Source organism: Danio aesculapii, chromosome 15 (genome assembly GCF_903798145.1).
Source record: "Danio aesculapii chromosome 15, fDanAes4.1, whole genome shotgun sequence".
NCBI classification, from domain to species: domain Eukaryota; kingdom Metazoa; phylum Chordata; class Actinopteri; order Cypriniformes; family Danionidae; genus Danio; species Danio aesculapii.
The window spans coordinates 15,779,882-15,801,234 of NC_079449.1; the positions used below are offsets into that span (position 1 = coordinate 15,779,882).

General features: G+C 34.6%; 1 protein-coding gene across 1 annotated transcript in view; it reads left to right on the forward strand.

Moving 5' to 3' along the window:
• Nucleotides 1–21,353, forward strand: part of nbeab (neurobeachin b) — a 344,764-nt gene that overhangs the window by 139,978 nt on the left and 183,433 nt on the right. Inside the window, exon 24 of the mRNA XM_056474110.1 lies at nucleotides 10,148–10,305. Coding sequence (XP_056330085.1) covers nucleotides 10,148–10,305 — 158 coding nt within the window. The remainder of the gene's footprint in view (nucleotides 1–10,147; nucleotides 10,306–21,353) is intronic.

Here is a 21,353-nt window from a genome sequence, read left to right on the forward strand (position 1 = left end):
TTCTGCGAAAGGCAACTAGAGTAGGAGTGTGTGGCGGCTCAGGAGTAATGTGGATGTTGAGAGAGAGAAGGAAATGATCCGATGTTTGTAGTGGAGTTACTAGTGTTTGGTCAGCGAGGCAATGTCGAGTGTAAATAAGGTCTAGTTGATTACCTGATTTGTGAGTAGCAGAGGTAGGTGCTCTTTTGAGGTCGAAAGATGCAAGCAGAGTCTGGAAGTCAGCAGCTTGAGGTCTTTCTATGTGGATGTTGAAGTCACCTAGCACCAACAAGGGAGTGTCATAATCAGAAAAAGATGAGAGAAGAACATCCAGTTCATCCAAGAAGTGACCTAATGTACCCGGTGGGCGGTAGATGACAACCACATTTATGCGAAAGGGGTGGATAATGGTGACTGCATGGAATTCAAAAGAGCTGATTTTTGGCAGGGACGGTCTCTGAGTGAATTTCCATTCTTTGGAAATCAGTAGTCCCGTCCCACCCCCTCTCCCTGTCTGACGAGGGGTGTGGGAAAGAGAGAAATTAGTAGAAGAATTGGAATTTGAAGAAGTGGAATTTTATGCAATGGTCAAGTCAATCCCCTAACCTGAATCCGATCGAGCATGCGTTACACTTGTTGAAGACAAAACTGAAGGGAAAATGCCCCAAGAACAAGCAGGAACTGAAGACAATTGAAGTACAGGCCTGACAGAGCATCATCAGGGATGAAACCCAGCTTCTGATGATGTCTATGCATTTCAGACTTCAGGCTGTAATTGACTGCAAAGGATTTGCAACCAAGTATTAAAAATTGAAAGCTGGATTTATGATTATTATTCTGTCCCATTACTTTTGGTCCCTTAACAAGTGGAAGGCACATATGCAAACTGATGTAATTTCTACATGTCAAATTTTCTACAAAAAGCACACATTTGTTTCATTTCAAATCCATTGTGTTGGTGTATAGAGTCAAAAATGTTAGAATGTTGTTGATGTCCCAATATTAATGCAAAATATAGGGAAAAAATACAAACTACAAACTTTCAACAAAATTTGCTAAATTTTTTTGTTTCTCTTAAATTTAGCAATTTTTAAATTTTTATTTAATATTTTCCCCTAACATATCAATTTGGATGTACTAATTTTGGACCGGTATCATAACTTATTTTGTTAGACTAGCCACAGATTTGGCTTCAGTACTGACTGAACTAATGTTTATGCACAAATATAATATTGTAAAGTATTCTATAAAAATATAAATTTAAATGAGAGATTTGTGAGGGGTGTACTGTGTATATATATATATATATATATATATATATATATATATATATATATATATATATATATAATTTTTTTTTTTTTTCAGTGAATGTACTCAATCATTTAATTTCATTTTCCTTCCTTCCATAGCGGAATGAACCACCAACTTATTCACATATGTTTTTCACAGCGGATTCCCTTCCATCACTGGGAAACACACATGCACGTTTTTGGACCTTTTTGCTGTGAGGTGACAGTGCTAACCACTGAGTCACTGTGTCGCCCTGTACTTAATTATTCATTCATTCATTCATTCATTCATTCATTCATTTTCTTTTCGGCTTAGTCCCTTTATTAATCTGGGGTCGCCACAGTGGAATGAATTGCCAACTTATCCAGCGTATGTTTCACGCAGCGGATGCCCTTCCAGCTGCAACCCGTCTCTGGGAAACATTCATACACACTCATTCACACTCGTACACTACGAACAATTTTAGCCTACCCAATTCACCTATACTGCATGTCTTTGGACTATGGGGGACACCAGAGCACCCAGAGGAAACACACACGAACGCAGGGAGAACATGCAAACTCCACACAGAAACGCCAACTGACCCAGCCGAGGCTTGAACAAGCGACCTCCTTGCTATAAGGTGACATCACTACCTACTGCGCCACTGTGTTGCCCTGTACCTAATCATCTAGTGAAAAATATTGATTCTAGTGTGCTTTTTTTTATTTTTCTTTGTAAACAAGAACTGTTTTAGTGTGTCTTGTTTCGCCTGCTTCATTTACAGCATTCTAAAAAATAAATTATAAAATAAATAGATTAAAATAACTGCCAATATTGTGTCTAAAAGCTGTAGCATATTAACTTTTGTTTATCAAACAGTAAAATCACACACAATCAGCACAATCTAGCTCTTGTCATAATGCTTTAAATAAAGCCGCTGATCTTGAAAAGCTGCTGTAATATTTTTAATGGACCCAAAGGATTTGTTAAAAGAGTACAGTATTTGCTCTTGTGGGAAGAAGAGCTGGACCACCCTGGGTGAGGAAAGTCACGCATGGCAAGTTTTCGGCACTGACTAAAATCTGTCTCTATATGATGACCGCAGGGTTTAACGTATCACTGGACCGCTGTTCAATCCTTCAGAAACCACCAGCAAACTAAAAGCATATGCTTTAGGGGGGAAAGAGCGGGTGAAGAAATGTAAACGGTGTCATCAAGCACCCTTTGCTTTATCGTTCATTGTAATACGGTGCGCTTGTCTAATCCTCTTATTATAGAGAAAACGAAAATGTTTGGGCTTTCTTCTGAATTGCTGTATACAGCCGAAATGCCAATGTCAAAGCGAATCAAAATCATCATATATGCTTTAGGAGGGAACATTGCAGAAATCTTCAAAGTGTACCGTGCTTGGATTTCTCCTATTGCCTACTCGCGGGCAGCTTTGGATGTTATAATCTGAAATGGTAATCGCCTGGTTGCCTCTGCGGGATTTACATTTTTTTCACGCTGTAATCTCGCATTTACAATGTCATTTACGTGACTTTGGCCTCTCCGCCTCTTGACATCTCTGTCTGGCTCTCGAGGTATAAGACTGACAACAGACAAGCCTCAGACACATCGCTTTGCTTTTCATACCCGGGCGAGTGATGAACTTTTGGCATGCCGCTCATGTATGCAAACAGGCTTTGTTTCCCACACACACACACTCACACACATATGCGCGCGTTCTTGATTGATGTTAAACTGAAAGCGAGCACTCGTGTTGCTGTCAGAGCTCGGTTAAGTCCCTTGAGCCTCCTGATTTCTTGACATTTGTAGATATAATATTCACGCAACAAGGAGCAGCTTTTGTGATGTGATCCTGCTGTAACACTTTAATCTGTTTAGACTGCCTCAATATTATGGCAGAGTGGAGAGAGGCCCATTCAATACAATCCATAGCTTGGGGCAAACACCTCGGTAGTATCTGAGTTTTTTTTTTTTTTTTTTTTTTTAATGGAATGGCTGCCTTGTGGTAAAGTGAAAATGCTGGCTTCTATTGTTTTCATTTTCTCAGTGAGCATAAATTGTGTTTGGGATTGTTATTATAGTTATTTCACAGCTTTTGACTTTAACCATAGGGGTACATTTTAAATATATATATATATATATATATATATATATATATATATATATATATATGTGTGTGTGTATATGAGTAATTAAAATTATTATGTTTAGAAACGTGTTGAAAAATTGGGGGAAAAATAAACAGGGGCCAATAATTGAGGGGGGCTAATAATTCTGACTTCAACTATATATATATATATATAGTTGAAGTCAGAATTATTAGCCCCCCTCAGTTATTTGCCCCCTGTTTATTTTTTCCCCCAATTTTTTCAACACGTTTCTAAACATAATAGTTTTAACTCATTTCTAATTACTGTTTTATTTTATCTTTGCCATGATGACAGTAAATAATATTTGACTAGATATTTTTCAAGACACTTCTACACAGTTTAAAGTGACTGTATAAAGGGGCTAATAATTTTGACCTTAAAATTGATTTAAAAAAATTGAAAAAAAATTTAAAAAATACACACATATATATATATATATATATATATATATATATATATATATATATATATATATATATATATATATATATATATATATATATATATATATATATATATATATATACACTCCCCGGTCACTTTATTAGGTACACCTTACTAGTACCGGGCTGGACCCCCTTTTGCCTTCAGAGCTGCCTTAATCCTTTGTGGCATATACAGAGGCATAGATTCAACAGGGTGCTGGAAATATTCCTCAGAGATTTTGGTCCATATTGATATGATAGCATCACGCAGTTTCTGCAGATTTGTCAGCTGTCATTCAGGCATCAACAAGGCGTTTGCGCCCACAGAACTGCCACTCACTGGATATTTCATCTTTTTTGCACCATTCTCTGTAAACCCTAGAGATGCTTGTGCGTGAAAATCCCATTAGATCAGCAGTTTCTGAAATACTCAGACCAGCCTGTTTGGCACCAACAACCATGCCACGTTCAAAGTCACTTAAATTACCTTTCTTTCCCATTTTGATGCTCGGTTTGAACTGCAGCAGATCGTCTTGACCATGCCTGAATGCTTTTAGTTGCTGCTATGTTATTGGCTGATTAAATATTTGCGTTAACGAGCAGTTGGACAGGTGTACCTAATAAAGTGGCCAGTGAGAGTAAGTAGTTTACCTATTATTTCCATAACTCTAGCATTATTTTACCCTCATTAATTTATTTGTGACTGTGGACTCTATTTCTTTTATGCTGAATGTCATTAGAATATTGTGTAAATATTCTGTTCCATAAAGATATTTATCCAATTGATGTACTGTATACATCTCAATGAAAAGTAATGGTCAATTCTGGAAGTAAATCTTTCTCAATAACGAAATGAATTTTAAAAAACAACTTTAAAGTTCACAACTATCTGTTCACATGAGTTCAAAACAATCATGTTTAGGCAGGAATAGTTGATGCTTTATTGTATAACTTGAATGTAATTGCACTGAAGTGGAAGATTAAGTAAATATCAACCTGAAATTTTGTACAAATTAACTTGTATTCTTTTAAAGTACGCATGAAATCAAAATTAACCATATTGATTTGGTTATCTCACATTGCAAGTTTTGTGGTAAACAATTCATCTGTGCATATCATTAAGAAAAAAAAAATAGTATGCGCTCATAATCTAAAATTGAAATCTGAAAATGCACTTCCTGTTTGTTACTGCATTTGAATTTAAACACTCGTAAGTTGCGTTGCTTCACTCCCATTCATAAATTCTCTTTTGCGGGGCATCATGGGATAGCGCAGCGTGCATGGGATGCGCAATTCAGAATCTCGCCGGAAGTAGTAGGTCATCCAGGTACTTCTCGCATACTGATTTTCTAATTCTATGAATTTCGGACGTACTACTCAGCTCGCATACTGATTTTAGCGTACTATATTGTATGGAGGTATGCGGTTTCGGACACAGTCTTCGTCTGTTTGGAGGTATTGGGTGTGGCTAACATACTTAACCACGCCCCTCCAACTGTCAGTTTTGACAGTGCTATGACAATAAACAGAAATGGTGAGGAGGAGGTGTCTGTAAGGTTATAATAACTCTCCTGAAACCCTTTTCCAGATCTTTCTGAATGAAATGCCTACTGTACCACATCCAATCATCTCAATCAAAAAGCCACGCCCACTGTTTTCTCATTTATTATTTAGTTTCTCTTGGAACTGCATCACAGTACAAAAAAAATGGTCGCAGCTTGCAGTTCATGCAGACTTTAAAGGTCCCATAAAGTGCTTTGAAATATGCATTTGTATTCGATGTTTGACGTAATCTCAACCGAAACAGGAGGAGAGGGTGGGACATAGTCATACTCCTTCCCTTTTATGAAACAGCCAATAGCATTTTGCTTTAAATCAAGATGCATCAAATGTGAAGCGTCTTGAATGGAGCGGAGCATATCAGGTACTAGAGAACATTTGATTTGTCACAATTTGATGAGAAAGTAGGAGGTGACAAGAAAAAAAAATGTGACAAACTACAAGCCTTACATGTTTTTTATTGGTTTTATATCTTCTAAATGTGGATGTTGCCACTGTTTTGGAGCACACCAGCTTATAGATATCATAAAAATGAATAATACTGATATTAACATTTAAAAAACTTTTATTTTAATTTAATGGGGCCTTTAAGGTACTTGATGAGCCTTGCTGTCACTGTATGAAAAAGCTGTACAGTAACGAAAAAAAAAAATCAAAACGCATTTCTGAATGAATACTTCCACCACCTTAACCTCTGTTTATACGACACAAACAAAGACTAACGGCCCATGTCATAGTTTATTATGGAAATTAGTATATGCCTCAAAGTGGATGGTATATTTCCCCATGAGTAGCTGGTAATGAAGACAAACCACATGTGGAATTTGTTGATCGTCCCATACCATGCTGTCATCTATCCCCCAATTACACCAATCATCACTCTCTAAATCCTCTTTGGAGTAAATTAGCTGCAGTATTATTCGCTTCTGGCCTGCTTTTCCCCTTCCCTCTCTCTCTTTCACTCGGTTTTAAAGGCTTTGAAACATCTCCAGCCCGAACGCGCTGCACTTAGTAACCTGATGCTGGTCCCTGCCCTTAATGGTTTGCATTAGCTGCAAGCAATAAAATTAGCCCAGGTCCCTGCTAATGTTGGAATAATCATTTACAAAGATGGTTACCACATGCTGAAGCCGTTTCCCCGCTCATTCCCCACGCTCCCCTTTTTCTTCTCGGCCTCTCATTTTTTCTTTTATATGGCCTCTAATTCGCTGTTATTAATAATGAATAAAAACGCAATTTTCTGCAGCTTGCTCCAGGGCCCTGGGAATCATTTCAATGAATATTTCAGCACGTTATTTTAATCACAGCTGCACATATGCTAAAGGGAGGGGGTCTGTGTTTTATTGGCCCGGGGTGTGGCTTCGGTGGGACCCCGGCGTCATTAAAACCCCTCTCTGGCTGCAGAAAGGACCCTACCACTGATTTACTGGACTTGTTAAAAAACACAGTAAAATGGAGGCAAGCTGCGCCATTTATACTTGTAATTTGATACCGTATTTGTTAATGGGACTTGCTGTTATTTATTTGTGAGCTGGAGAGCCGTTTTATGCCCGAGGGCTGAGCTTTAATGAACTTCGTGAATTAACGATATTTTACCAGATATCGTTTGATTCTCCCTCAGGTGTAAGCTTTGGTTTGGGTGCTCTCCAAAATGCAATTCTCAGTAGTATTGTATGTGGAGTATTACATTACTATATAAATTTAAGGGGTGTTTTCTTTGTGCGTGTGCGTCAATGGGGGAAAACATGCTTATTAAAATCCCAATTATGGTATTAAAAGTCAGAGCTGGGGAAGTCTTCATTTTGATGCATGTTTAAGCTATATGATAAAGGTAATTATATTATACAAATGTATTTGTCGCATTTATGACTGTCATTAATGAATTTTTATATGGTAATTGTTTTCTTTCTATATATTATGAATTAGTATTTCATTATATTAGTATTTTAATATTATTATGATTTAGTATGTTGTAATTCTAACCTTGTTTTGACTTGTTTGTGACATGTTAATATGATTTCCATGTAATACTTTCTAAAATGTAGTTCTGATAGTATCTTGTTATTATTCTTGTCATGACTTTTTGTCATCATTATGGATTTAACAGTCTATTAACTTCACTTTTATAATTTTTATAAAAATTATGACTTGTCATTTTGGCTCTTTAGCTAATTTTGATTCCTTATCTCATAACTTATTTTATTTTTATTCTTTTATGGCATCTTCATGCCATAATCTTGTCCCCCTTGTCATACTGTTTGCCTGTTTGGTCACTCACAACAAATGATATCTTGGAGCCAGTAGCTAGACTGTACAATAGAGCCTATAAGATCCACAATAGACTTTCTAGATGGACACATCACTGCTTTGCTCTATCACTCTCTAATGCTTTATCATTTCAAAATCACATTATGAACACAGGGATTAAACTTAATACAAGGATCGATCATTCCACCAGATCTGCAACAAATGGATTTTTGTCGTTATCGGCTTTTAAAAACTGTTATGGACAAGGATCTTTCTTTTATGTATACACAAAAGCCTGGAATGAGATCCCACAACATCAAAAAAAAACTAACACTAAGACTTCTTTTAAAAATCCCATGGTCTTCATCTGATGGTCAACTATCACTGTAACCCCTGCAGATAGTTGGCTGTTTCTCTTTATTCTGTATGTTTGGTGTATGTTTTGGTGTTTGTATAGTTCTCATGTGTTGATGGATGAGATGTTAAGGGTGTCTGCATGTTTTTTTTTTGTTCTGCAGAGCAGTAACCTGCTGAAAAACAGCATTCATGCCGAGTTAGGGCTGATTATCATTTAATCTTTTTCTGTTAAAAAAATTGATAAATAAATAATTAAGAGTAAGCATGCATGTCATACTTCCTACTTTTTATATTAGAATTAGTTGACTGGGGTCATAATTTTGACTTTAATATAATTTCAAGTCATTTTTATAATAATTATGACTTCTTTAAAAAAAATTCTGTTCAAATTTAAATTATTTTTGACTTGTAACTTTTGCAGCACATAGTAAAACCCAACAGTCAACTTTATCAATTGAAATGAGTGTAGTTAACTCAAAATTTACTGAAAGTTAATTCTGCTCATTTGAAAAGAGTTTTGAACTCTTTGTTGAAGGTAGTGAGTTAATTAAAAATCTCATTACTTCAACTTAAATGGAGTAAGTTCACAGTACTCATATAGATCAGTTTTTTTTACTTAAATGGTTTGTTGCAATCGGTTTCCTCATGTAGTTTGAGTTGACTTAATGAGTTTTACAGTACTCAGTTGGTTTGCGTTCTCTTCGTTTACTGGGTTTTACTGTGCTCAAATTGCTTTGTTTACTCAAATGGATTGAGTTCACAGTACTCACTAGGATCAGTTTTTGAACTTAAATGGTTTGTTGCAATCGGTTTCCTCAAACTGTTTAAGTTACTTTAACTTGGGTTTTACAGTGCATTATAACTTTGTAATAATTCCAACTTAATATATTTTATATTATGAGTTTTCTTATGATTGTAACTAAGCCTGTCATCATCATAATTTAAAATTTACATTCTTTATCTGACTTTGTCATGATTGTCTTATTGTTTTATAACTGTAATTAAAGATTTAGTGTGTCATAATGTTTATATTACATTTATGACTGACACCAGTATGTCATAATCATGACTCGTGATTTTTATATGATTATAACTGTGATGCAAGTTTTATTTTTATAATTATGAATTACAATTTTAATGACGTTTCATCAAATAGAATTAATAATTAAATGAAAATGTAAATAAAATCAAAATTTTGACTGTATTTTTTATCTGATTGTGTCATAAATATAAAACATCTTTTTTTGCTCCTCATAATTATGTAATATTATGATATAATTCCATTTGTCATGTCATGATTGTGCCTTTTAGTGTCATTTTCCCAAGCATGTGTATATATATATATATATATATATATATATATATATATATATATATATATATATATATATATATATATATATATACAGTGCTCAGCATATATAAGTACTCCCCTCACAAATCTCTCATTTAAATTAGTATTTTCTATTGGAAGCTTTACAGTATTATATATGTACATATACATTAGATTGGTCAATACTGAAGCCAAATCTGGAGACAATCTAACAAAATACCTCATGATAACGATCCAAAAATTAAGTTTATATGTTAGGGAAAAATATTAATAAAACATTTAAAAAGAGCAAAATTCAAGAGGAACAAAAAATGTCTAAAGTTTTGCTGAAATGTTAGTGATAGTTATGTTAGTAGTTTGTAATTTTCTTTGCAATATTTTGCATGAATTAAAATGTATTGTCTTACTATTTCTAATGATATTCAGTGACTAAAATATTATTTTAATAAGTATATCCATTTAATAAATCTGATTTGTTTAAATGCACCAAAATACATTAACGGTATTCACTGAGAAATGGATACAAATATTCATTTCCGTAATAGGGTGTTCTCTGTTATGCTAAGCACTGTAGATATATATTTAGTAATGTAACAGAAATGGCTCATGTGTCTGATGTATCTCATTCTGTTGCAATGCTTTGCATTCATGAATGTATTTTTAACAATTACTACTAATTTAATAATGTGCCAAAGTACAATGTGCTCTGTAGTGAGCAGTGTCTGTTTTATTATAAATATGAAATATCATTCATTCATTTTTTATTTAGCTTTCCAACTTGTTGTTTTTCTTCTTCTTCTGATTCCTAACAGGAGCTCCTGTCTTTTCCCCTTTTCCAGTCAGCAACAGCAGCATGACTTCTGGCGTCTGGATTACTGGGAGGACGACCTGCGGAGGAGGCGGAGATTCATACGAAACCCCTTTGGCTCCACCCACTTAGACATCACGTGCAAATCACTGGAGGACTACGGTCAGTAATTCTGCCAACAGCCAATCAAAACTGTTGCTGGACTCTGTCAGTCTAGCTCATTATTGCCAAATTGCCTTGGTTTCATACAATGACATCATTGTCCACTAAATGGGCTACACATATGCGTATTAGAAAGCCTCCAATCAACTCTTGGGCTAATATTCTCGGAGCTGAGAAGCAGTTCGTTGTCAGCTTTATAGGTTACGTATTTATGAGTCTTGTCAATTGAACATGGCATAAAGGCTTTATGGCAGGTTTTTATACCCTAACAGCACACATTGTTGAGAGGAAAAGTGCCCAAAGTTTTTACTATTTCTCCCTTTTGCACTCAAACATTTTTTCCTCATTGACCCGTTTGATCTTGCAGCGTTGGCCACCATGGGGCTGTCGATTTGGCTGTGTGTCTTGCAACAGAGGCTTTAAAAGAGAAACGGTTCAATACTATTAACCACTGCGGGCGCTTCTCCTCCAGGCATCAAATTGAAGATACGAGAGGGAGTGTATTAACTGAACAAGGGCAAATCTATTGATTCTCAAGTACAATGGGGGGGCGACTTCTCTCCGGTGCACAGAATTGTTACTGTAACTATTTCCATTACACACGGGGAAACTTACTAGGGGCAAGGGCGAGCAAAAAAATAGGCCCATTAATTTCAAAAATCCACAACCGAGCCCTTGATATTAGCTTATACTTGCAGGTTGAGGCATATGGGAGAGTTATTTGACAGCATGTTTGGCTTCAAAGCTTACTAATGGCCACCTGGGATGATAATGGATTGCACTTTTTAATGTAATGAAAATGATATGCTGTGATAATGGACGTGACGTATTGATTTTTCCCTAAGAGTTGCATATTTTAGAGTATTTAGAGTGTGTCCTGTTACGTGTTCAATTACAAATTGATTAGAAATGTGATAAAAACATACACAGTTAGTGATGTAATCTAATGGGAGCATTAAAAGGGCATTTAAAAGAGTTTAAATCAAAGAAGAAAGTGTTAAATTCCGAAATTATTGATGTTAAGTGTTACATGCTGTCCAAAAAAATTAAGAAATACAATATCTACTTTAGGTCAGCTTTTTTGTTTTTCAATACAAATGTCTAAACGTCTTTAAATTAAGATACATTTTCCAGAGACACAAAATTGATATATTAAGAACAAATTGGATTTTTGTATGTCAGTGGCTTATAAAAGTGCCGGCAGCTAGCTCTCTGCAACTTTCACATGGTCGCCCACTGAAGCTTAGCAGGCCTGCACCCGGTCAGAACCTGAATAGGACACACACATGAGAAAGCTAGGAAGTGCTGTTAGTGAGACCAGCAGGGGCTGCTCAACCTGTGGTCTGTGTGGGTCCTTACGCCCCAGTATATTGATGGGGACTTTATACTGCTCAGTGAGTGCCGTTTTTGGGATGAGACATTAAACCGAGGTCCTGACTCTCTGTGGTTGTTAAAAATCCCTTAAAAAAAGAGTAGGTTTATCCTCTGTCCATCATGGCTATGCCCATATCATAATTGTCTTCACCACTCTGTCTCCTCTCCACCAATCAGCTGGTGTGTGGTGTGCGGTCTGGCGCAATATTGCTGCCGCTGCGTCATCCAGGTGGATGCTGCACACAGGAGATTCCCCCCAAAAATGTGTTAAGCGCTTTGAGTATTCAGAAAAGCACTATATAAATGTAATGACTTATTATAATAATAATAATAATAATAATAATAATAATAATTATTATTATTATTATTATTATTATTATTATTAAAATGTACTTTTCTCTTTAAATTAAGTGGATTTTCCTTTTGGCAGATATGCCCTCTTTTCATAAAGACAAATGTAATTTTGATCAGTTTCACAGAAACAGACATATATCATTTTGCTTTTCAAGTTAATGTATTGACTGGAAAACAAGACAAAAATACTGAGGAGAAAAAATATCACTTTTACGTGGCATCCGAAGAAAAAGTAAAAGTAATATTCATATTGTAGTGTTTTGGAGCAAAGTTATTAAAACCTTAAGATCTGGTTAATGTTGTGTTTACTAAATTTGAAGAGTGAACACAACTAATTTAGAGAATATATTTATTATATATACTGTGTATAATACTGCAATGATATTTAAAGGGGTCATGAACTAAGTAACCAAAAGCATGTGATCCGAAGGAACAGTAAAAGTAATATTCATATTGTAGTGTTTGGGAGTGTTTAAATTTGGATTTTCTAAAATTGAAGTGTGAACAAAACTCATTTAGAGAATATATTTATTATATATACCTGGGGTGCCCAAACTTTTATATATTAAATTTGCCATGGGTAATTTTCAAATTTATTCGGTAATATATCAAAATAACTATAAATAATCATTTTTAACATTTAATAATGAACGTATTATAGTTAACATAAACAATCCCATTTAAAACACAAGTTCAATGCTAAAAACACTAGTCAAGCTTACTTTAACTTGCTCGCAGATGTCTTATGCATCTGTAAAGTGACAGTATTTACACAGTCTGATTCATTTACAGTATTTAATTGAATCATTTAATTTCAGTTAGCTTTTTTGTAGCTCAACAATAAAACAAACCAACAAAAGGTTACGTTAAATTCGAAATGATTATCACTGTCGAAGGCACCTTCCCATCATTCTCCCTCTCTTTTCAGATGTCGGTCCAAGTCAAAGGTTATCATGTGCCAACTTTGGCCCGTGGGCCCTACTTTGGGCATCTCTAATATATACTGTGTATGATACTGTAATAACATTTAAAGTGGTCATAAACTAAAAAAATCTATATTCCCTTGATCTTTTGACATAAAAGAAGTCGCAGTACTATAAAAACATCCTGCACGTTTCAGAGCTCAAAACTTTGTCGTTACTGTAAAAAAAAAACTTGAATGATGATGATGATGAAAAAAATGACAGGAAATGGCATGTTCTACTCTATGATATAATAGGGTTGGATAAGCTCCAACTCTGCAGAACATCAATGCCTACTTTTACTTCATTGCCTTTTCAGCCCGGTTAACATGCAAAACTGTTAGAGCAGTGGGTGTTTACTTATGAGTCTCCAATCCGCCACACCAATTCAAATGCACCAATTGAAGCAGCACACAAAATACTTCTAAATTATGTTGTTTTTGATGTAAAAATTCATGACCTGTTTAATAATGTAATGCATGCAAAGTGCAATCTAATTATAAGCATTTCAAAATCTGATTACAAGTACTTAATTCTTGGTATGGGATTATGGTCCTGTTTCTGTGTCTTAAGTGCTTCATTCTGTTTCCACTTGGTATTAACATGCATTCAAATCTGTCCACTTTCGCAGAAGCCTTTAGCGAGATTGAGTTCTATTGAATCAACTCATGTTATACATTTTACATTTTTAGACATTAGAAATTTATTGTCATTGTAATATCATACAACAAAATTTGTTTGGTAGCTCTTACACACAAGCAGCAATAAGAAATATAGAACAAATAAACAAAATATCAACAATAGACAAAAAAAAAAAAGACTGAACACAAGATTTAATTGTATAGTTCAGGGGTGCCCAAACTTGGTCCTGGAGGGCCGGTGCCTTGCATAATTTAGCTCCAAAATCCTTCAACACACCTGCCTGGAAGTTTCTAGTACACCCAGAAAGAGCTTCATTAGCTGGTTCAGGTGTGTTTGATTGGGATTGGAACTAAAATATGCAGGAATCCGGCCCTCCAGGACTGAGTTTGGGCACCTCTGGTATAGTTAAATTGTAGCACAGTCCTAGTGCAGTAATAGTGAGGTCAAATGCATGGAGCATGAGTTGTTCTCTCCTACAGTTCCTTAGGATCTATGTATGTGAGTGTGTGTCTGTGTATTAGGGGGAAATACAGGCTACTGCTCTTCGAAAGAAACTATTCCTCAGTCTATTAGTTCATGCCCTAATTGTCCTGTATCTTTTGCCCAACTGTATCCTGGATGGGTTGGATCCTTGCTGGTGTTGCTGGCTTTCTTGTGCAGACGGCTGGTATAAACTATGTTGAGGTTGGGGGGATTGGATCCTATAATTCTCTGTGCGGTTTCAAGCAAGTAAATGACCAGAACGTGGGATACAATTTCGACATTATCTGTGTGTTTGTATGAATGTATTGGTTCTCACAAAACATCCCATAATGATCGCATAGCATAGATCGCATGGTAGTTTTTAGAGGCTGTTTAGATGTGATTGACACTACAAAACCAGTCCATTCAAATGTGTCCAATCTAAAATCAAAACTAAGCTTTAGTCCCCATTTATAACTGTATTTAGTGACGTCCACTTGTGATTGGATTGAAGAAAACACATTTTAATGCCAGGTGTAAACTAGAACTAATCTGGATTACATCAGTTACATCACTGTGTCAATGCTTTTGTAATGAAACTGCACTACATGTTGATTTTGCTTATATTTACAAGTAAACTGCGGACTTTTGCCGCACGTTCATCATTCAAAGGTGTGCTGCATGACTTGTTATGCACTAATATTGTGTCTATCTACATGTCTGGCCTTTTGTGCCCAACTGTTCCGAGGCCATGTCAGATGGTGTGTGTGTCAGAGCCAGAACACACACATGCACACTCGTACATACACATGCCAGCTGTTCCCTGACCCGCAGGTGGCCTCCGCTCATGTCACAGCACAGACTTTCCCCCCAAATCCACACTGTCTTTCAAACATATTACCCAGCAGATCGCATGCATTTCTTCTGAAGCTCACACCACTCCAGTATTGCTCTGTGTTTTTTTTTCTTCTGCCTGTCCTTGGTAAGTTGTCAGTGCGTCTCTGCGGACCCGCGGTCTGGTGTCTGGGGCCGCTGTGATTGAGGACTTGTTGAGGTCCCCAGGCTTCTCGCAGTCTTTAATGAGAGGAATAATGCATAAGATTGTCATGTGAAAGGGATTGCCTGTAGTCAGATGTTGCCCCCACAATGCCATAGAGAGAGAGAGAGAGAGAGAGACTGTGAGAGCAAAAAGAGGCTTTTCTAGATGGCTTTTATTCAAAAGGAAGGACCAGCCAGCAATGTCTTTCTTTTTTTCAATATTAATACAATGCAGTTATATTAAATCATACCTTATAATTAGGTCCAGACAGAATCTGCGGACATTTTTTGTTATTTCTGCAAAGAAGTTTATAAACAGTCTGCAGATTTGTGCAGAATGATTTTGGGCGTATCATAATTAAAAACTTAATATATGAAATCTAAACAAATAATCCCTTTTAAACTTTTATTTAATGTTTACAATACAAATCCAATTAGTTCCACTTCTTTGGTAAACAAAGCAAGTCTGTTGTATAAAATATCTACTAAATGACAGAAAATATTACTTTACAAACTGTATTGTAAACAAATCATATGAACATTTTCCTATTAGTCATTAATATTCCTGAAATTAATGTAAAAACTGAATAAATATAAATTCACACACAAATACACAAGTAAAAATACTCAATGATGGTCTTGAAATCTGCATATTTCTGTACTTAAATTCCTACTTATAATCTGCCTTCTTATATTCAATAAATAAGAGCACTTTTTGAAGACGTAAACTTTATAAATGCAAATATAATATAATTAAAACTGTAAAAATTGTATACATACAAACAGTAATATATATATATATATATATATATATATATATATATATATATATATTTATTTTTTATTTTTGTGAAGTCTACAAAAAATTCCACAATATCAATAATTTACACATTTTCTTTTTTTTTTTAACTGGGGGTAAACAAGAACATTCAGAAACCCACAGACCCCCATCCCCCCACCCTCAAGGATGAGAGTAATTAATAATAATAATAATTGTTTCCCAGTGTTGGATTGTGGCTGGAAGGGCATCCCCTGTGTAAAACATATGCTGGATAAGTTGGCAGTTAATTCCGCTGTGGCGACCCCTGATTAATAAAGGGACTAAGCTGAAAAGAAAATGAATGAATGAATAAAAATAAATAACAATAATAAATAGATAAAAACACACACAACAACATTAGCACCTACATGAATTGTCGAAGCAACTAAATAGATATACACAAAATCTAAATGACACACGCACACACTTATAGAAAGGGCAGAGATCTTTGCAAAAAAATAAAAACATTATAAGTCAGTGAAGAGATGTGTTGTATTCTTCACAAAAGTAATTCGAGGATCCCAGTTTTTGTAAAATTTTTCAGTGGATCCTCTGAATATATAATTATATTTGTTAAATCTAAGGCCAAAATTTTATTTTTATTGCTGAATATGCTACATTTACCATTGTGAATGAAAGGAAATACTTTTTTATACTTTATACTGTGCAGTTTTATATGTTATTTTCCATCTCTTTATTATTGTATGCAAGGTGACACTGTTCAAATGTAGTTAGTTATGGGTGAATCATCTATTTTTTTTAGAAATTGTAAAAATCAGTAGCTCTTCTTAAACGATTGGCGAGTCGAACCATTTGTAGAAAGTAGCTCTTTGCTTTCCTGAACTTAACAGCTGCTTTTGTGGCAGGCACTAGAGGTATTTTGCGTTAACGTAGGTGATTTGAATGAATGAACTGTTAAGGGCGCTTATTAGTTTCCAGTACTTTTGCCAGAAACCAAGAGATTGAAGGATGGCTGCTCTCAAATGTCAGTTGACAGCAGTCACTGCATACGGGCCTTGTTTTTATTCACAGTGACATATTTTCATAGAGCTTGTCGGTTAGAACATATGCCACGTTTTAGCAATATTTCACATTTCTTTTCGTACAAAGTGACATGGGCGGACATAAAATATATCTCAGTTTCACTCTGACAATGTTCTAACTGCCCTAGAAACAACATCATTATATTTGATTCATAGTAATTTAATGTATTTTCTGGGCCTGTAATACAATCTTCGATCACCAAAAACACAGAAATAGCCTGAATTTAATGGGACCTCAAACCATGTTGAATAAGCATTTGATAAAATACACTACCTGACAAAAGTCTTGTCATTGATCCCAGACATAAGAGCAACAAATAATAACTTGACTTCTCGTTGATCATTTGGAAAAGTGGCTGAAGGTTGATTTTTCCAATGAATCATCTGTCGAACTGCATCCCAATCATGACAAATACTGCAGAAGAGCTATTGGAGCCCTCATGGACCCAAGATTCTCACAGAAATCAGTCAAGTTTGTTGAAGGAAAAATCATGGTTTGGGGTTACATTCAGTATGGGGGTGTGCGAGAGAGCTGAAGAGTGGATGGCAACATCTACAGCCTGCGGTATCAAGACATTTGTGCTGCCCGTTACATTACAAACCACAGGAGAGGGCAAATTCTTCAGCAGGATTGCGCTCCTTCTCATACTTCAGCCTCCAGATCAAAGTTCCTGAAAGCAAAGAAGGTCAAGGTGCTCCAGGACTGGCCAGCCCAGTCACCAGACATGAACATTATGGAGCATGTCTGAGGTAAGATGGAGGAGGTATTGAAGATGAATCTTGATGAACTCTGGGAGTCCTGCAAGAATGCTTTCTTTGCCATTCCAGATGACTTTATTAATAAGTTATTTAAGTCATTGCAGAGATGTATGGATGCAGTAGTCCAAGCTCATGGGAGTCATACACAATATTAATTCTTTTTCCACTGCACAATGACTCTATACTGTACATTATTTGTCTTTACTGTACATTATTTGTACATTATACTGTAGAGTAACAAGACTTTTGTCTAAGCAAAGTCAGACCTTACTGTCCTAATTAAATAATTAGAAATCAAGGCATGATCATATTTTATTTTGGTAAAATAAGCGTAATCTAGAGGCCTTTGCCCTTCATATAAGCCACTTCTCATACCAAATGATCAACCAGAAGTCAAGGTATCATTTGTTGTTCCTAAAACTTGGATGAATGGCAAGACTTTTGTCAGGTAGTGTTCTTCTCTGTGCCTCATTCTTAGGTATACATTTGAATATGATTTTAGGAAACTGCTTTAAAACAGCTCAGTTTGATCTGTTATTCAAGTTGACAAAACAGTGTGTGTGTTTCGTTTGGGGTCTTCGATACCTTCCCCCTTATTCACGAGTGGCCGAGTGTATTGTTAGCTGATTGGAATTGGGCAAGCATGAAATGGAAGTCAGGTTAATATTGATCCTGCTCTTTAACAGGCTGTTTTACCTCCGGCTGTCCTTGCAGTCTCATTTTCAGGTGAGCAGCTTGGCCCTGACCCACTGAACCCCTCTGGACAGAGATCTTTATAGCTTGTTATAAGACACAGAGAGTGAGAGGAAAGGTGGAAGAAAATTATTCAATCCACATTAGGTTTAATCGACACCACTTAATTTTGATTACCACAAAATTAATATCGACTTGCCCATCCAAAAATGTAGGTAACAGTGAGAGCTTTACAATGGAAGTGAATAAGGCATATACAGTTGAAGTCAGAATTATTAGCCCTCCTGAACTATTAGCCCCCTGTAAAAAGAATGTCCCTAATTTCTGTTTGACGGAAGATTTTTTTCATCACACCTCGAAACATAATAGTTTTAATAATTCATTTCTAATAACTGATTTATTTTATATTTGCCATGATGACAGTATATAATATTTTATAAGATACTAGTATTCATCTTAAAGTGCAATTTAAAGGCTTAACTAGGTTAATTAGGTATAGGCAACTTAGGGTAATTAGGCAAATTATTGTATAACAGTAATTTGTTTTGTAGACAATCAAAAATATAAATTATATATATATATATATATATATATATATATATATATATATATATATATATATATATATATATATATATATATATATATATATATATATTGCTTAAAGGGACTAATGATATTGACCTTAAATGTTTTTTTTTTTTTAATTAAAACTGCTTTTATTCTAGCCGAAATAATATGAATAAGACTTTCCCCAGAAGAAAAAATATTATAGGACATACTGTGAAAGATTCCTTGCTCTGTTAAACATCATTTGGGAAATATTTGAAAAAGAAAAAAATATATAATTAATAATTTTGACTTCAACTGAATGTTAAAATAATCAGTTTTAGTAAATACAGTACGCACAAAATATAATAAATTTACATGTTAACCTGATTTTAGAGTGATAATGACTTGCTTATCCATTCAATGTAAGATTATAAAAGCTCTGAAATTATGATAATTCCTGAAGTTATTCTAAAATTGCCTTAAAATTATGGTTTACACCGTATACTTCTAAGAAAATACACAACGCTAAGCTATTGTAATCAATTTTTATTAATGGATGCATTTTAAAAACAATATATACTCCACTACTAAATTCCAAAATTATTTACTTTCATTGTAAGCCATCGTAACATGTTTCTGCATTCTTAAAGATCTTAAGTTTGATTTCAGTAACACTGTAATTGCAACACAAACTAATATGATCATCAAAAGCCAGTGGTTTCAAGTCAAATATCTCTACGGAATTGATTTAAACTCATAATTTTGTCCTTAATTCCAGTATCATTGAAAGGCTAATTCATATCTGCCATATTATTTATATATATATATATATATATATATATATATATATATATATATATATATATATATATATATATATATTTTTTAATAAACTAAAATGTTCTGCAAAGACATATGGTATTAATTTTGTTTGTACAGCTCTTAAAGGGGTTTTTTACATTCTTAAACAATGAACTTTTTATTATTATTATTATTTTTGTATAATTAATTGTATTTTTTAATAAAGGCCCATATAGGTCTTGCTAAAGATTTAGTTCAAAAGTAATTTGATCGGTAAGGTTTGGTAGATACAATATTGTAGAATTCTGTCCTGCTTTAAATCTATTCATTTTATTTTTAAAGTGACAAAAATTACTAAGTCCCAATCCCAATTCTACCCCTTAGCCCTTACCCTTACCCCTACCCCTCGTTTTGTGCATTCAAATAAAGGGATATTGTACAGTACAGTTCTGATCTTATTGCCACATTTGATCATTATGATAACATGATTATGTTGCCTTCAGTGATTTCCTGAAGATAAATACCAAAAAATAAAGCTACTGGAATAACTACAGCAGTCGTGATCGTCGATCTCAAATGAAGCAAGAGATTGTGATGACATACAGTAGAATGACATATGCAGGTGTAATAGTGGTGTCCCATTTCTTAGGGGTAAATTTTGAAGCCCTTCCCATTATGGGTAGGGGTACAAAAATAGAATTGGGATTGGGCCTAAAAAGCCTATATCATATATGCCAAGCCCGTAGATGGATATCACTTTTGCACCTGTGCACATGTGATCCTAGTCTTGTAGGTTGTAAAGTACATGTCACACTCCAAAATGGTGTCATAACAAATTTATTTAGATATTAATTAGTTAAAAAGATGTCATGCTAACGTTCCCATAGTTATCATTCTTGGTGTGGACGTCCCATTAACATATGGAATTATAATCAAGTTGGCACAAATATTTAATTATGGAGACATTATAATTTTGCGGTACTGTGAAATTCTCTATATTCAGATTTTGTGGCTTTCATAATAATAATAATCAGTCTGCATGTGTGATATGAAATGCTTCTCACATGAGTAAAACCATAACAAAATCTTTGCATGGGTCTCCAGTTTTGCCTTACGAATTTGGGTTTCTTTTTCCAGCGCTGACTGCATGAATTCCTGGCATTTGATCGATGAGTCCACTTTGCCACATTGTTTGTGCGTGAATGCACTTATGGCAACATTTTGTTTGAGTTATTATATATAAGCCAACTGCAGAGACATACATCTACACGTCCCACCCTTTTACCTTCTTAGTACATTGTGTATTTTTACAAAAGCATCTCATCTGTCAATCGCAGAATAGAAAGATACATCAGATCCGATTACTACTTAAATGGAATATTACATCACACTTAACAATATGAATATTTTTATTTCCTCTTATTTTATTTTATTTTATTTTATTTTATTTTATTTTATTTTATTTTATTTTTATTTATTTTATTTTTATTTATTTATTATTTATTTTTAATTAAATTTTATTTTTATTTTATTTTATTTTATTTTATT